Source organism: Balaenoptera acutorostrata, chromosome X (genome assembly GCF_949987535.1).
Source record: "Balaenoptera acutorostrata chromosome X, mBalAcu1.1, whole genome shotgun sequence".
NCBI lineage: Eukaryota > Metazoa > Chordata > Mammalia > Artiodactyla > Balaenopteridae > Balaenoptera > Balaenoptera acutorostrata.
Genome location: NC_080085.1, coordinates 47,167,163 through 47,185,207, shown reverse-complemented (window position 1 = coordinate 47,185,207; position 18,045 = coordinate 47,167,163). Strand labels below are relative to the sequence as shown.

Genomic DNA, 18,045 nt, shown 5'->3' with positions numbered 1-18,045 from the left:
TCTACACCGCAAGGATCTCATTCAGATCCGATGGAGAAATTAAAACCTTTACATACAAGCAAAAGCTAAGAGAATTCAGCACCACCAATCCAGTTTTACAACAAATACTAAAGGAATTTCTCTAGGCAGGAAACACAAGAGAAGGAAAAGACCTACAATAACAAACCCAAAACAATTAAGAAAAGGGTAATAGGAACATACATATTGATAATTACCTTAAATGTAAATGGATTAAATGCTCCAATGAAAAGACATAAACTGGCTGAATGGATACAAAAACAAGACCCATATATATGCTGTCTACAAGAGACCCACTTCAGACCTAGGGACACATACAGACTGCAAGTGAGGGAATGGAAAAAGATATTCCATGCAAATGGAAATCAAAAGAAAGCTGGAGTAGCATTTCTCATATCAGACAAAATATACTTTTAAACAAAGACTATTACAGGAGACAAAGAAGGACACTACATAATGATCAAGGGATCAATCGAAGAAGAAGATATAACAATTATAAATATTTATGCACCCAACATAGGAGCACCTCAATACATAAGGCAAATACTAACAGCCATAAAAGGGGAAATCAACAGTAACACAATCATAGTAGGGGATTTTAACACCCCATTTTCACCAATGGACAGAATATCCAAAATGAAAATAAATAAGGAAACACAAGGTTTAAATGATACATTAAGCAAGATGGACTTAGTTGATATTTATGGGACATTCCAGCGAAAAACAACAGAATACACTTTCTTCTAAACTCCTCATGGAACATTCTCCAGGATAGATCATACCTTGGGTCACAAATCGAGCCTTGGTAAATTTAAGAAAATTAAAATCCTATCAAGTATCTTCTCCGACCACAACGATTTGAGACAAGGTATCAATTACAGGAAAAAATCTGTAAAAAATACAAACACATGGAGGCTAAACAATACACTACATAATACCAAGAGATCACTGAAGAAATCAAAGAGGAAATCAAAAGATACCTAGAAGAAAATGAAAACACGAAGACCCAAAACCTATGGGATGCAGCGAAAGCAGTTCTAAGAGGGAAGTGTATAGCAATACAATCCTACCTTAAGAAACAAGAAACATCCGAAATAAAAAAAACCTAACCTTACACCTAAAGCAATTAAAGAAAGAACAGAAAACTCCCAAAGTTAGCAGAGGGAAAGAAATCATAAAGATCAGATCAGAAATAAATGAAAAAGAAATGAAGGAAACTATAGCAAAGCTCAATAAAATTAAAACCTGGTTCTTTGAGAAAATAAACAAAATTGAAAAACCATTAGCCAGACTCATCTAGAAAAAAAGGGAGAAGACTCAAATCAATAGAATTAGAAATGAAAAAGGAGAAGTAACAACTGACACTGCAGAAACACAAAGTATCATGAGAGATTACTACAAGCAACTATATGCCAATAAAACGGACAACGTGGAGAAAATGGACACGTTCTTAGAAATGCAGAACCTTCTGAGACTGAACCAAGAAGAAATAGAACATATAAACAGACCAATCACAAGCACTGAAATATAAACTGTGATTAAAAATCTTCCTACAAACAAAAGCCCAGGACAAGCTGGCTTAACAAGCGAATTATATCAAACATTTAGAGAAGAGCTAACACCTATCCTTCTCAAACTCTTCCAAAATATAGCAGAGGGAGGAACACTCCCAAACCCATTCTATGTGGCCACCATCACCCTGATACCAAAACCAGACAAACACGTCACAAAGAAAGAAAACTACAGGCCAATATCACTGATGAACATAGATGCAAAAATCCTCAACAAAATACTGGCAAACAGAATCCAAAAGCACATTAAAAGAATCATACACCATGATCAAGTGGGGTTTATTCCAGGAATGCAAGGATTCTTCAATATATGCAAATTGATCAATGTGATGCACCATATTAACAAATTGAAGGAAAAAAACCATATGATCCTCTCAATAGATGCAGAAAAAGCTTTCGAAAAAAAATCAACACCCATTTACGATAAAGAAAACTCCAGAAAGTAGGCATAGAGGGAACTTACCTCAACATAATAAAGGCCATATATGACAAACCCACAGCCAACATCGTCCTCAATGGTGAGAAAATGAAACCATTTCCACTAAGATCAGGAACAACACAAGGTTGCCCACTCTCACCACTATTATTCAACATAGTTTTGGAAGTTTTAACCACAGCAATCGAAAAGAAAAAGAAATAAAAAGAATCCAAATCAGAAAAGAAGAAGTAAAGTTGTCACCCTTTGCAGATGACATGGTACTATACATAGAGGATCCTAAAGATGTTACCAGAAAACTCCTAGAGCTAATCAATGAATTTGCTACAGTAGCAGCATACAAAAGGAATGCAAAGAAATCTCTTGCATTCCTATACACTAATGATGAACTATCTGAAAGTGAAATTAAGAAAACACTCCCATTTACCACTGCAAAAAAAAAAAAAACAATAAAATATCTAGGAATAAACCTACCTAAGGAGACAAAAGACCTGTATGCAGAAAATTATGACACTGATGAAAGAAATTAAAGATGATACAAATAGATGGAGAAATATGCCATGTTCTTAGAATGGAAGAATCAACATTGTGAAATTGACTCTACTACCCAAAGCAATTTACAGCTTCAGTGCAATCCTTATCAAACTAACATTGGCATTTTTCACAGAACTACAACAAAAAGTTTCACAATTTGTATGGACTCACAAAAGACCCCGAATAGCCAAACAATCTTGGGAAAGAAAAGAGGAGCTGGAGGCATCAGGCTCCCTGATTTCAGACTATATTACAAAGATACAATAATCAAGACAGTATGGTACTGTCAGAAAAACAAAAATATAGATCAATGGAAGAGGATAGAAAGCCCAGATATAAACTCACGCACATATGGTCACCTTATATTTGATAAAGGAGGCAAGAATACACAGTGGAGAAAGGACAGCCTCTTCAATAAGTGTTGCTGGGAAAAGTAGACAACTAGATGTAAAAGAAAGAAATTAGAACGCTCCCTAACACCATACACGAAAATAAACTCAAAATGGATTAAAGACCTAAATGTAAGGCCAGACACCATGAAACTCTTAGGGGAAAACATAGGCAGAACACTCTATGACATAAATCACAGTAAGATCCTTTTTGAGCCACCTCCTAGAGAAATGGAAATAAAAACAAAAATAAACAAATGGGACATAATGAAACTTAAAAGCTTTTGGAAAGCAAAGGAAACCATAAACAAGACCAAAAGGCAACCCTCAGAATGGGAGAAAATATTTGCAAATGAAGTAACTGACAAAGGATTAATCTCCAAAACATACAAGCAACCCATGAAGCTCAATATCAAAAAAAACAAACAACCCAATCCAAAAATGGGCAGAAGAGCTAAATAGACATTTCTCCAAAGAAGATACACAGATTGCCAACAAACACATGAAAGAATGTTCAACATCATTAATCATTAGAGAAATGCAAATCAAAACTACAATGAGATATCAACTTATACTGGTCAGAATGGCCATCATCAAAAATCTAGAAACAATAAATGCTGGAGAGGGTGTGTAGAAAAGGGGACCATCTTGCACTATTGGCAGGAATGTAAATTGATACAGCCACTATGGAGAACACTGTGGAGGTTCCTAAAAAAACTAAAAATAGAACTACCATACGACCCAGCAATCCCACTACCGGGCATATACCCTGAGAAAACCATAATTCAAAAAGAGGCATGTACCACAATGTTCATTGCAGCTCTATTTACAATAGCCAGGACATGGAAGCAACTTAAGTGTCCATCAACAGATGAATGGATAAAGAAGATGTGGCACATATATACAATGGAATATTATTCAGACATAAAAAGAAACGAAATTGAATTATTTGTAGTGAGGTGGATGGACCTAGCATCTGTCATACAGAGTGCAGTAAGTCAGAATGAGAAAAACAAATGCCATATGGTAACACATATATATGGAAACTAAAAAAAGAAAGAACGAAAGAAAGAAATGGTCATTTATAACCTAGGGGCAAGACGGGAATAAAGACGCAGACCTACTAGAGAATGGACTTGTTGGGGAGGGGGAAGGGTAAGTTGGGACAAAGTGAGAGAGTGGCATGGACATATGTACACTACCAAACGTAAAATAGATAGCTAGTGGGAAGCAGCCGCATAACACAGGGAGATCAGCTCGGTGCTTTGTGACCACCTAGAGGGGTGGGATAAGGAGGGTGGGAGGAAGGGAGAAACAAGAGGGAAGAGATAATGGCATATATGTATATGTATTCACCTTGTTATAAAGCAGAAACTAACACACCATTGTAAAGCAGTTATACTCCATAAAGATGTTAAAAAAAAAAAAGTTGTGAGGATTAAATGAGATGATGTATGCCAAGTCCTTACCAGACAGGTACTAAGTTAATGATTTACACCAGAGGGACCCATGTTGGAAACTCTACACAGAGACGGAAACAGAGTTGAGTGTGCCCCTGTGAATAGATGGTCACCTTCAAGCCTATGTGCACACAGGTGTGCATACACACTGGGGGGCTGAGTCCCCAAGGTCTTCCACTCCCTAGTCATGACAAGCTCAGGACCTGGGCAATCCTGGGTCTGAATGTCAAGCACACTGTGGCTCTGCCTAGAGATGCTGAGGTAGTAAGGTAAGTTGCCTCAATTCCACATTCATTCATTCATTCATTCAATCCATCAGGTCTCACTTTTTGAGGACTTTCTATGGACCACCAGGCCCCACTGAGCTAGCAAGGAGCCAGATGCAACATCTGAAGTGTTTAGTCTGGTGGTGAACAGTGAGTGGTGACCCCCCTCGGGAGGAACTTCCTATGACTACATGCAAGATATAGTTGGATAAGGAGAAAGGAGGTGGCATAAAGCCAGGAAGGAGAATGCTGCATAAATCTCGATAAGAAATCCTGTAAGGGAAGGTGTGTGGAAACAGGAATGGCCTCATTTATGATTCAGAGGAGAAAATTAAAATATCAGTGGAATCAGGGAAGTGGGTCAAAAATCCTGACTCCATCACCTGTCAGAGATTTGATATCAGGCCTCAGATGCCTCAGATGCCTTGTATCTACATTGGGCATCCTGATGAGAGTGACCAATTATTTTTTTACTGTGAGACAATGCACAATAAAAATAGCAGAAGGAAGTTACTTATTATTGACATTATGAATAATAATATGCCAGAGCTAAGATATATGTTGAAGAAAGAAATGCAACAATTGTCAATTGGCTAAGAATAAGCAACATTTCAGTTAACAGCTGGGGAACTTTAATGTGACTGCATACTTAGGTTATTTTCTGGAGGCAGATATTCCACCTCGCCCTCAGAGTCATCCCCACCCTTAAACAGAAAGCACGAAGGATGGGGATTCCCCATAGAAAAATGTTTGGGCATGTCCAGGAGTAGACCCTAAAGTCTACGAGTTGCAGGCACCTCGGGATCACAAGAGCACACAGGCAGATTTCATGGGCCTGATACTTGGCACCTTTTGTTCAGATTGTCACTGATGTCACTTGAGGCGATTTGACACCCTGAAAACCCCACAGAACCTCAAGGTGAATTTTAGGAAGCGCCATCATTCCTGTGATGATGTGGAGTCAACTAATGAACTCACTTTGGGGTTTGGGGGGGGGGGAATTGTGATTCTGAGAAAAGTGTAGGAAACCCAGTATGGAGTTACCCTTGCTTAAGGAGAGAATTTCCTCCAAGGCACAAATGCCATGGATGATATCTAGTCTTCCCACAATTCTGAGGACTGGCTGCACCCTGCTGTATTCTGTGCCCAGTGTGCTGGGAGACGCTGAGCATTAGCAAGCCTTCTGCAGGCATCTGAAATCCAATGATCCTACAGAGAGTAAACCTAACAAAGGTCCTCCCCTCTCCCCGTAAAAGGCCAAGGCACCTAAGAGAAGAGCAAGGCAGCCAACCCGCTTCTCCTCCCGCGTTCCTAATCTCATCACTTACCCTAGCCAGAACCCTGGGAGGCCCAGTTAACCTGTTTCTTCCCCTCACTACCCAGATCCAAGCAATCCCCAAGGCTTGTTGATTCGGTCTTCTAATCAGCTCTGGTATCCATTCCCTTCTCTCCATCTTCACTGCCATCACTCTATTTCAGGCACCACTATCATTAGCCTAGATGAAGGCAATAGCCTCTAATGAGGTCTTCCATCCACCCCTCCCACCTCCCTCAGAGTCCAGTCTCCACACTGCAGCCAAAGAGGCTTTGCTAAATCACTGATCTGACCTTATCAGTCGCTTGCTGGAAACCATTCAGTGATGTCCCATTGGGTGGCTTTGGGATAATATTCAACCACCCTTATGCATCATAAAATTATTTAATATTCAGGAAAACTCATAAATCACCTTGATTTCGACTGAAGTAGAAGGAAGATTTTAATCATTCATCAAGACTTCTGAACATAAACTTGGCTCTCATACTCAATTGGATATACTGCTCATTTAAGAAAAAAATTCTAGTAAACAAATGATTGAACTGTTATTGCAGCATTGTTTGTAGAGGGGGAACATACTTTGAAGACACAGGATACCAGGCCAACAGATGAATGCCTGAAAAGATTATGGTAAAACCACTGCAAGGAACATCATTCAGCCATTATAATGAAAGACTTACAGGTATGAGTTGAGCAAATTTTATTGTTGATTAGCAAAAAGAATGAAGTGAAAATTGTATATAGAAGGATCTAATTTTTATAAATGAAGCAAAGCAGAAATCCATGTGGTCTATGTAAACACATCCATGCAGACACACCCAGTAAGTCCACTCCTAGATGGTGACCCTAGAGATGTTCACATGTTCTCAGGGGATAGGTACACGAAGACTGATAAGAGCATTGTTTTGTTTTGTTTTGTTTTCTGGAAAAATAGAAACTGCAAAAGTCTGGGTCATCAGGAGAAAGATAAATTGCAAATACTGAAAGAAATAGTATACAAACATGAAAATGACCTAGAGCTACATTAATCAACTTGCATAAACATTTTTTAAAAATCCTATGTAATATGTATGAACACAGAAATAGGTAGCAAATATGTACAACTTGTCCTGGGTATAATAGTTACTGAATTCATGATAGCAGATGCCACTGAAGAAGGAGAGAGTGGTGTGGATCTGGGAAGAGGTAAACAGAGGGTTTTACCATATCTGTAATGTAAAGGTTAGGCCAAGGTAGGGTCTAATTTTTAAATTTGACACAGCAGGGCACTGGTTATGCAGGTGTTTGTAATATTAATTTTATTCTTGTCCCTATGTTTGTGATTAATTTGCAGTAAAAATATTCTATTCTCAAACCCAGCAAACGATCCTCAAAAGTAATCACATGGCTTTTGTTTCATGACTGTAGGAGTGCACATGCTATAGACCTCCTTGCAATACCCTAATTCTTGGAAACTGTAAAATAAGTCCATGCCTGCAGTGTGAAATGATTCAGAGCAATGATTCTTCAACAGACCAGAAATAGTGAGGAGCCCAGCCCCTGAATGGGGGACATCAGATAGGGTCAGACTCACTTGTTCAAGTAGCGGTGGCCCACAGTCTGTGCAAGCGTTGTTGCAAATGGAGAGACTGGCCCAAGGGTGCTCTGTGCCCTCGGGAGGTGCTTGCTGGAATCAGAACAGGGCCTACAGACAACTGAAAGATGATTAGTTACAGCGGTCGGAGTAGTGTGGATTGACCCCTGTATTTCCCTCTCTATCCCACCCGCAGCACTTATGACCAGGTGGTGGCTTTGGCAATGTCTGCCCAGGTAAGAGCAATGCCTAAGGAAACTTGGTCATATAACCAGGACAGTGCCTGGGATAGGGGGGTTAGTAGACAGCCCCAGAGAAGAACAAGGTGCATCAACACCCACAAGAATTGTTGCCAAGGTATCCAGCCCAGTCTCGTATCCCTCCCCAGTTCCTCCCAGTACTTTCACTGAAAATATGACAATAATATAAATTCACCTCAACGGGTAGTCACAGTTCTTATTCATTAGGCACTCCCCATGAGTGAGGCACACATATGACTTGTGTATTAGTTTCCTTCTGCTGATGTAACAAATTACCACGAATTTAGTGGCTTAAGGCAATCAAATTTAATCTTTTACAGTTCTGGGGGTCAGAAGTCTAAAATGTGCCTGCAGGTCTGTGTTCCTCCTGGAGGCTCAAGGGGAGAATCCATTTCCTTGTCTTCTCCAGCTTCTAGAGGCACCCTACTTTCCTGGGCTCATACCCTCTTCCTCCATCTACAAGGCCAGCAATGTAGCATCTTCTCTCCTCTTTGATCTCTGCTTCCATCCTTACACCTTTCACTGAATCTAACTCTACTCTCCCCCTTCTATAGGGACTCTCTGTTTACCTTGGGCCCGCCCAGATAGTCCAGGATAATCCTCCTCTAAAGATCCTGAACTTAATCACACCTGCAAAATTCCCCTTTGCCATATAAGGTAGCATATTCACAGATTCTGGGGATAGGGGTGTGGACATCTTTGAGAACTGGGGGGACATTTTCAACCTACCTCATCTTGCATGAGATATTTCCCTTTAATCTTCACAACACCACTATGGTATGCTTATTCACAGATGGAGAAACTGAGGCTTAGAAAGGTTAAATAACATGCTGGACTTGACACAGCTTGGAAGGGGCAGAGCCAAGTATGGAAAACCTAGTAAGGTGAGTAAGGATCCTTGCCTTGCCCTTCTACACATCTGTCCCTTTTCTCATCTCTTTCCCTTCTGCTCCTATCCCAAGGGAGCAAGAACACTCCCTTCCACGTTAAGCCTCCTTGCACCACCAAATGTGCACTCAGTTGGAGCAGCTGTGAGGTGTGCGATGGCAGAAGGTGGAGCTTAGAAATCTGGAGATGTGAGCCCCAATACTGACATTCAACAGCAGTACTATGATCTTGGGCAAGAGAGGTAATCTCTCTCTAGCTTCACTGGTGATTGAAGGTGGTTGTAAAGATTCCAGTTTGGAGGTAGTTTAGGCACATAGCCTACCACAGCAATGTTAGTTTCCCTCCTCTCTTTGTACTTCTCAGGCCCTCACAAGTCAGCTGCCCTTCCTTTGTCATGTCCTACTTACGCTAGACAGACCTGTGGTCCACAATGTCCCAAGGCATGGTTTTATGATTTCCTCCTGTTACTATCATGCCTGGCAATATTCTTGCTATTAAAAACACTGCGTTTCTTGACTAATAACCTCCGTGGCCTGTCTTACATAAATGTGATTTCTGTTAAGCTTTTGGGAACACTGAGAGTAGCTCACGACCTAAAGCCTGTTCCTGATTACTCCTTTGAGGAAATCTGTTGAGAGCCACAGCCCTAGGTTGTACACTGCTTAAGGATAGGCTCTGATCTTCCTGGGTGCTATGCAGAGCTGCCTCGTCCTTGTTGTGGGTTGGAGCAAAGGTTCACTAAGATGAATGGAGTGACAGGGAAATGGCACCCCCTCCTCAGTCAGCTGGTTGGTGGACAGAAGGTAATGCAGCAACAAGCATACACTACCCCAAGTTCATTTATGGTGAGGCTTCACCGACAGGAGGTCTTGGTAGGCTCTGGGTATAAAGAAAACTTGAGTTAGAAAGTAACCCCTGGGAAGAAAATTAGTTTGCTGGATTGCATTCCCATAAAATGCCATCAGAAAGGAGAAGCTTTTGGAAACAATATGGGTGATTTTGCATTCCTCTAGTCACACAGATTCCCAAACAGCAAACACAAGACATACAAACAAGAAACAACTGAACTCAGAGGAACCTGCTCTAACTCAGGGTTGCCGGTATGTGCTGTTGGACTTGCAGAGAGCCTCACAAGAAGCCTGGCATACAGGGCAAGAGGGATTAGCCTTTTCTGCTTGTTCAGAGGATAAATCACAGGACACAGATGTTAGGTTAAACTCATCAAGGTCAAGAGCTTGTAAATGACAGGGGCTGGGCCAGAACTCATGTTCCCATGTCTCAGTTCAACGCTCATACTGAGTTCCTCAGTACCAGGCATTCCCTTTCTACACGTGTACAGAGGACTGGGCCTTGTTGGGTGATTCAGCTGGCAATTCTGCTTTCTAAACGGGACACACTTTCCCAGCCCAGAACTTATTCACTGGGTGTAGACATATCCTATTCCAGCAACTCTACCAAGGGCTAGGAGACATCAAGGGGAGAGACAGGGTCCCTTCCCTCTTTGGGATTACAATCTGAAATCCTGTCAAACAAACATTTCATCTCTTCCAGCCAAGCAGGTAGGAAGCATTCACTTGCTTTTAAAAACATGCGCAAAATCTTCCATTTCATGTATTCCTTCAAAGTGCATTTATGTATTAAATGCCACTCTCACACACTGCTTGAAACACCTTGAGAGAGGCAGCAGCTGTGCTTTCTGTGTGATGCGTGCTTTTTATTTATTATCTCATTTAATTCTCACCACCCTATGAGACCACTGGTACTTTAATTAACTCCACTCTATAGATGAGGAAATGGAGGCTCAGAGAGGTGAAGTGACTTGTGCAAAATAGTATCTTTGGAATGACGTAAGAAAGATACGGAGTGCTTGCTATAGAAAGCAAAAAATGGGGAACAAAAATGGGCTCATTACACTTTTGTGCCGACCAAGAAGAGCTTCAGGGAGGAAGAGGCCTCTGAGCAAGCAGTTGGAATTTAGGTAATTGGAGATGAGAGGAAAGGCATTTCACGCAGAGGAAACAGTGAGCCAAGACCTGGAGTGGATAAAGTTCATAGTATGCTATGAATTATATTCGGATTACAGAATGAAAGAAAGAAGCAAAATAAATCCGGTATTCAGGTAGACTGGAGCCAAGAAACCTTGGAGCCAACCTGCACTCTACCACCCACTCCTTATTCACCACTTCCATCCAATCAGTCTCTAAAGCCTGTCAGTGATCACCCTTAAAATGTCTTTCTGCCTCTCCATCCCCATGGCAACCACCTTAAGGCTCACTTTCATTCCCTCTTGCTTCTTATTCTAATTGCTTCCTAAATGACCTGTCAGACAATAGTCTGCTCCTCTGTGAGGCTGTACAAATGCCAAGTCTGATCCAGTCAGTGCCCTGCTTAATAATCTCGTGAATATATAACATTTTAAAGGCTCTGCACCTCTGCACACTGTTCGTTTTTGCAGTCCCATCTCCTCTCATCACCCAGCACACAGGCCACAGCCCTATGCGGGCCCTGGAATTAATCAGTATACACAGAGCCACCTTCTGAGAACAAGGTGAGTGAATGAATATGCTGTGAAAGCCAAGACAGGAAAGGAGAGCTGGGACCAGCTAATTCCTTCTAAGAATACACTCCTGTCCCTCCCCCATGGTCTCAAACACACTCCCAGTCTGGGAGTAGAGTAGACACCCACTCTTTCCCAAGACCCGCCAGCCAATCTTGTACTAGACTGAAAAATGCAGGAACCCTATACTATTTATTTCTTCTTTATGTACACCTGTCCTTGCCAATCCCAAGCCGTCATTTCTCCCCTAGTACCACCCCTGCTTAGGCCTGTCCGTTCTTCTATCTGACAGCGGAAGTCTGTCTGTAGGAACCGCCCACTTCCTTTTGGAATTTGGGGATTGCGTGGCAGGTGAGGCGGAGTCAATTCAGCCCTGCATTCTTGTGCTTTGCTGCTGGGGCGAGTGCTGGGGGCGGCTGCTAGTGCATGTCGGCTTACGTGGGTGTTTGCTTTGTAGCTGAAAACGTCTCGCTTGTTGCAAAGACTCTATTGACGTTGGTGGCTTCAGCGGCGGCCACTTTTTAAAGTAGAGATAGCTTTTTTCTGCAGAGGTTACAGTCATCTTTCCCTAGGATTGCTATAGGCTCCGTGCCCCTAGCAGAAGATATGCCACGGGGACGAAAGAGTCGGCGTCGCCGTAACGCAAGGGCCGCAGAAGAGAACCGCAACAATCGTAAGATACAGGCCTCAGAAACCTCTGAGACCCCGATGGCCGCCTCTTTGGTCCCGAGCACCCCCGAGGACGACCTGAGCGGCCCACAGGAAGACCCAAGCACTCCAGAGGAGGCCTCCACCACTCCCGAGGAAGCCTCGAGCACTGCTCTAGCTCAGAAGCCCTCGGTAGCCAGGAGCAATTTTCAAGGCACCAAGAAAAGTCTCCTGATGTCTATATTAGCCCTCATCTTCATCATGGGCAACAGCGCCAAGGAGGCCCTGGTCTGGAAAGTGCTGGGAAAGTTGGGGATGCAGCCTGGCCGGCAGCACAGCATCTTTGGAGATCCAAAGAAGGTCGTTACAGAAGAGTTTGTGCGCAGAGGGTACCTGATTTATAAGCCGGTGCCCCGTAGCAGTCCTGTGGAGTACGAGTTCTTCTGGGGACCTCGAGCACACGTGGAATCAAGCAAGCTGAAAGTCATGCATTTTGTGGCAAGGGTGCGTAACCGATGCTCCAAGGACTGGCCATGTAATTACGATTGGGATTCTGATGATGATGCAGAAGTTGAGGCTATCCTCAATTCAGGTGCTAGGGGTTATTCTGCCCCTTAGGGAAATATGCAGCACACACTTGAGGGGGATTGGAAAGAGCTTCAAAGGTACCCGAAAGAGTAGATCATCTGGGTCCTTAGTTGAATGTAATGGGGAGTGGGGCACTATATTTGGTATTTGTGATCAGTGCTAATTGTTTGAGAAACAGAACGTTTACTTTGAATATTGTAAATTTTATTCATTTTAATACAGTGTTGATTAAGGTCATAATATGTTTTAAAATAACGTTGAAGAAGATATATTTTTTTCCGTCATTGATATTTAGTATAACAGTTTTGCTAATGTTATAAAATGAAGTCTTTGCATCATATTCTGTGATCTGATACATATTTTATATCATTAAAATAGGCTGTTCTTAAAAGTTTGAAATAACCAGTAAAATGTGAGAGAAGGATGGGAAAATTCTTTTATGTCTTGCCATTCTGAAAACCTTTGTGTCTGCTGTTGTGTAAAGAAAATTTACAACTACCTTGATTTTGCTTAGTTACTGCAGAATATAGAAAAAAATAAAAGCTTAATGATGAGGACATCTTGTCCATTTATTGACCACCACTTATGTGTGAGGCACCAATCTAGGTTCTGGGGATACTCCTCAGACACAGCGCTCAGCTCTAAAGAATGTTCTAGATTATGTGAGAGAGACAAATATGTAAACTGGCAGTGTGGTAAATGCTGTAATAGGGAGTGAGCATGGGGTGCCAAGAAAATGTAGAAAAGCTTATGTGACCTGTCTTGGAGGGTGGGACAGGAAAGAGGGCATCATAGGGTGCTATGAAAATCCAAGAGATGCTTAAATAAGGTTGGGGGGATTTGAAAGGGACATCAGAGCATACTATGAACATAGTATGTATTAGGTATTTTTTGGAAACGTGACCCAGCTTGGAGGATGGGGCATTGGCAAAGGGAAGGGAGCATCACAGGGTGCTGTGGAAATAGAAAATGCAGTTAAATCAGCTTGAGAGGAGGACAGGGGAGAGGGTCGGTTGCAGGCAAAAGGACATTGTAGGGTACTACAGAAATTAAAAAGACGGGACTGTCAGGAAATTCTTGGTTAGTGACAACGTGAGGTCTGAAAGTAATATTGGAGATGGGGAAGGGAGTAGCTTGAGGCACTAAAGGCAGCATGGACATTAGGGAAGAAACAAATTCTTTACTGAAGTATTAGGGTCATGTCAAGTGGAAAGTGGAGAAAAAGGAATGAGGTGGGGAAGAGGGGAACAGGGGCTAGAGTCTCAAAGGGCGGTAGTTACGACTAATTTTAATGAGAACAAAAATGGTTAATAATAACGATAATCCCGGAATAATGAAAAGAAAAAGGCTCCATAAAAGCAGAGCCTCCTGGAGGAACCGGAGAGAGGAGTCGACCTGTGGTATCTCTGAAAGGTAAACCGGCACCTCTCTCAGGAACTGTCTTGTTAGGGTGCACAAATTGCTTTAAAGTGTGTGTGTATCGGGGTGGGGGGTGGGAGGCAGGTAGGGCAGAATTAGCACTTTGACTCTCTCCTTCAGCCAGTGTATTTAAGTCCAGAGGGCTACCTGGCATGGTGGCCCATGGTGTATGAAGTCTTGTGGTATCAGGTTTCTTCCCACCTCCAGGAACTTTTACACTTTCTTTCCTCATTGTACCAAGGAGCTCAATGCTCTTCCCATCCATTCTATCACCAGGGGCTTCTGAATCCTCTACCTTGCCCTGTGGCACATCTGGAGAGGTGGGAGTCATCCCTCATATTCAAATCGGCTACAGGCAGAGAACACGCATTAGAAGGTTGGCCACCCCCAAAGCCGACCACACTTATCCCGAGAGCTAAACACTGTAAGAACTAAGTCCCCTAATAGGGATCAGTGCCTCATCTAGCCTCCTGGGTCTCAGAGGGAGCAGCTGTCACACACAAAAGAGTGGCCAGGGCACCTTCTTCTTTCTTTGCCCCCAGGCAGTCTTACCCTGCTTCCACCTGGGTGCCAGGCAAAGTCACTGGGGCCAGGGTAAGCTAGCAAATGACTTTCTGGCAAAGGCCCAGGGACCCATAGACATCAGCCTGCAGCCAAAGGAGGCTTCAAACAAAAGTAGGAAACATGACCCCTCAGCAGCTCCAAAATCATTGAGCAAACAAGAAAATAGTGGGACCTTCTATGATTCAGGCAGTGTGACAGACACTGGGGCTGCGGAAGATCAGAAGGCATGTTTCTGGCCCTGGAGGAGCCATATTTGTCCATACCCGCTCCAGAGGTAGACAAGGTATGAATCTGAGGTTCAGATTACTGAGTGACTTTCTGGTCTAGAGCCACCGGGGTGGCAAGTGACAGATCCTAGACAAGACCCCATGTCCATTCCCAGCAAATCCAGAGTGCTTCCCTATAGGCCACCCTGCTGTCCTTCTCTGCCTGCCAATGTACTCACAAGGTCTCTATCTTCAAAAGAAACATGTGAAGTCAGTGGGACAGTTCTCAGTAACCCCAACTGCAGCCTCAAATCCTTTTGGGAACAAGGCTGACTTTAACCTCTCCCCCTTTTACAGGAAGGGGCTCATAGAAGTCAGTCACCTCCAGGTTAGTCAACTAGTAAGTGGGAGAACCTGCAGAGCAAAGATTTGTTGAGCATCTCTGTACTGGGAGCTTGCCACACATTATTTCTGTCAGGTCAGTAAGATTACCACCACCACCACCACCATCCCCCACCCCCACCGTTTTGCAGGAAGTGCCAGCTAGCTCAGGGAAAGAAATAATGTCCTTCCAAACCCTGTCTGAATCCAGGTTTTCTTTGGCTCTGGTGGGGAATAATCATCCAGTTGCCTAAAAAGGCTATTTGCAAATATGGGCCAAGAAGCTGAATTCAGTCAGGGAACTAGCAGTGCCCAGGATAAAGGGAGAGAAGAGTGGGAGTATACCGCAAGCTGCACTGTAAAACAGATGACTGCTGGAATCCTGAAGGCCTCAGGCAGGAGGCTCCCCAGGGATGTGCCAAGGACTAGGTGACTTTCCCCAGCCCAGCAAGGGAGCAACCAATGGCCCAGGCTCATTCCCGCCTTGGCCTGGAAGTTCAGTGTGTCTCCCACCCCTCCCCACCCCAACGCACTACCTTGGTACTGCAAAGAGTTAATCTTCATTTGCTCAGGTGAACACTGAACAAGGTCGGGATTTCCGGTGGCTGTGAAATGAATGACAGGGCTGAGGGACAGGCAGGGAAAGGGGTTTCTAGAAGGTGGTGGGCAAAAGATACTACTCATTGTTTCAGTTACATGAATTCTTTCAGCTTTGAGCAGTATCCAGATAGGACACAAGCTGAGAGCCTCTTGCTTTGTAAATCAGCAACCTAAGCTGGCCCCACCCCAGCAGAGTCTCCACAAAGTGAGTGGAAAAGCTGCACTTTTAGTTGCCAAGATGCCGCTGAAGTGGATTGAGTTTCTGGGTTCTAGAAAACTCCAGCTGTTTAGGGAACTCAGGGGTAGAGAGCCCAAAAGTCCTCAATGCATATCAAGAGGGGCAGCTGCCATTTCCTGAGTGCCTAAATTGTGCCAGGCACTTTGACTGCTGTTTTCATACATCATCTCTAACTTTCGCAACAGTCTGGCAAGGTAAGCGCCACTAGGACAAGTTTACAGAGGAAGAAACTCAGGGTCAGATACCAGAAGCAAGTTGCTGGGGTTACCTGGTTGGTCAGTGACTGCCTTGGAAATGACCCAGGGTGGGCCAAGTCTAAAGCCCACACTGTTACATGAAAACGACGGGCAGACTGCATCATCACCAGGACACCTGGGGCTCCACCCAGCCTTGGGGAAGTCTTTTGTCTTCAAACTTCACCACAACCCAGGGTAAAAGTGAGAAGGAGCATGCTGGAGGGGGTGAGGAGGTGTGGGAAAGTAAGATTAAGAAGCCATTAAGCAGCTGTGGGCGTCTGTTTATTCTCATTTGTTGCGGCCCCAATTGCCAGGCATCCTTGAGGCGTTGCTATCTGTAGAATGACTATTTTCTTCCAAAACAAGGGTGTCTTCCCCATCACAACACGTTGCTCATAAACTTCGCCACCCTGAGCACTCCATCAATCCTCAAATCCTAGGTCCTGGCTGTCGCACAGTGGACCAACCAAACAGCAACCTTTCTGGGCCTGCAACATTGCTCATTGATGATGTTTCCAACCCGGAAGGCAAAATGGCCCAGGAGGACTTCTTAACTTGAGCAGAATAGAGTTCCTGGGGTAGGACACAGGCAGCAAGCAGTGGGTATCTGCCCATGCAAAAAGACAGGCTGAAGGGTGTCCTCCTTGGGCCCAGTGTTGTGGCCCTGGCCTCATCGGCCAGGTGCACAGCAGGCCACGGTCATGGTGAAAGACAGATGTGGATTCCGCCTGGGCTCACATTCACCCCCGTGAGATGGGAAGCAGTCAGGATCCCTCTGTCTCCTTCCTTTGGCAGAAGCATAGAATTCCAGCTTTCTGAAGGAAATGATTTTGAAGTCATGGTGGCGGTGGAGAAAGGTGATTGGTATGAAGATGTACTGAGACTGGTTTACAGGCTACTCCAGGGCTTGCGGGCCATGAAACAGTTAAACCTCAAAGAGCTAATGGAATTTCTTTGAAAATCTGTGTGAGGACCCTTGCACAAAGGAGAGTCTCAGCTCAGCCAAAGCTATATAAGAAGAACAACTCTGGAGCAATCCAGGGCTTGGAGAACAGGTTTTGGGAGGAAAAGTGGACTCTGGGCTTGTACTGCTCACCACCCAACAGGCATAAAGCTCACACAGGGTGACTTGGAGGGGAAGGGAGAGCCCACCAACAGCTGCTGAAAATCAGGCCCACTTCTTGACTGGTCAACTTCTGCCTCAGTTCCTGTGACAAACGACACCCTTGCAAATGTTATCTCAAAATGGGCAACACATGAGAAGTGCCTGAAATCTCTCCTGTAACTCTGATCAAGGAGCCCCTTGATTCATTTTCGGCCCGTGAAGTCTCAAAAATAGCTGGGCCTACGTTATTTTGGATGCTGTGATTATCTAACAATTCATCCATTCACTCACTCTACACGTATTTACAAAGGTCTACTTGTGCCAGTCACCTGGGAAACATATATGAACAAATCACGAGCTCTCTTGTACAAAAACAGAAGATAGAAGGTAAACCTTTTAAATAACAAATTATACTGGACCTAGAAGGTGATAAGTTCTCTGGTTGGTGGGGGAAGGGGCAGTGGTAAGCTGACCAGAGCAGGGTAAGGCAGATGGGAAATGCCAAGAAAGAAAGGGAGTACTAAATTCAATACTAATGGGTGGGCAGGGTGGTCCTCACTGGCGAGGTGACAGTTGACCAAAGAAATGAAGAAGGTGAGGGGGTTTGCCTTGCTGATATATCAAGGAAGCATTGTTCAGGCAGAAGGACCAGTCAGTGCAAAGGCTCAAAGGCCTGGGAGCGTCTAGCACATCTGGAGAAGGATGGAGAGGCCAGTGTGGCTGGCGTGGAGTGAGCAAAAAGGACAAGAACTGGAGATAAGGTCAGAGAGCTGAACAGAATCCCACATTATGT

At 43.7% G+C, this 18,045-nt stretch overlaps 1 protein-coding gene across 1 annotated transcript; it reads left to right on the top strand.

The window, feature by feature from the left end:
• Positions 1-11,634: 11,634 nt before the first annotated feature.
• On the top strand, positions 11,635-13,060 carry MAGEH1 (MAGE family member H1). Its single transcript, XM_007184237.2, has one exon. The coding sequence runs from the start codon at positions 11,874-11,876 to the stop codon at positions 12,531-12,533; it is 660 nt and encodes a 219-aa protein (XP_007184299.2). The 5' UTR covers positions 11,635-11,873; the 3' UTR covers positions 12,534-13,060.
• The last annotated feature ends 4,985 nt before the right edge of the window (positions 13,061-18,045 follow it).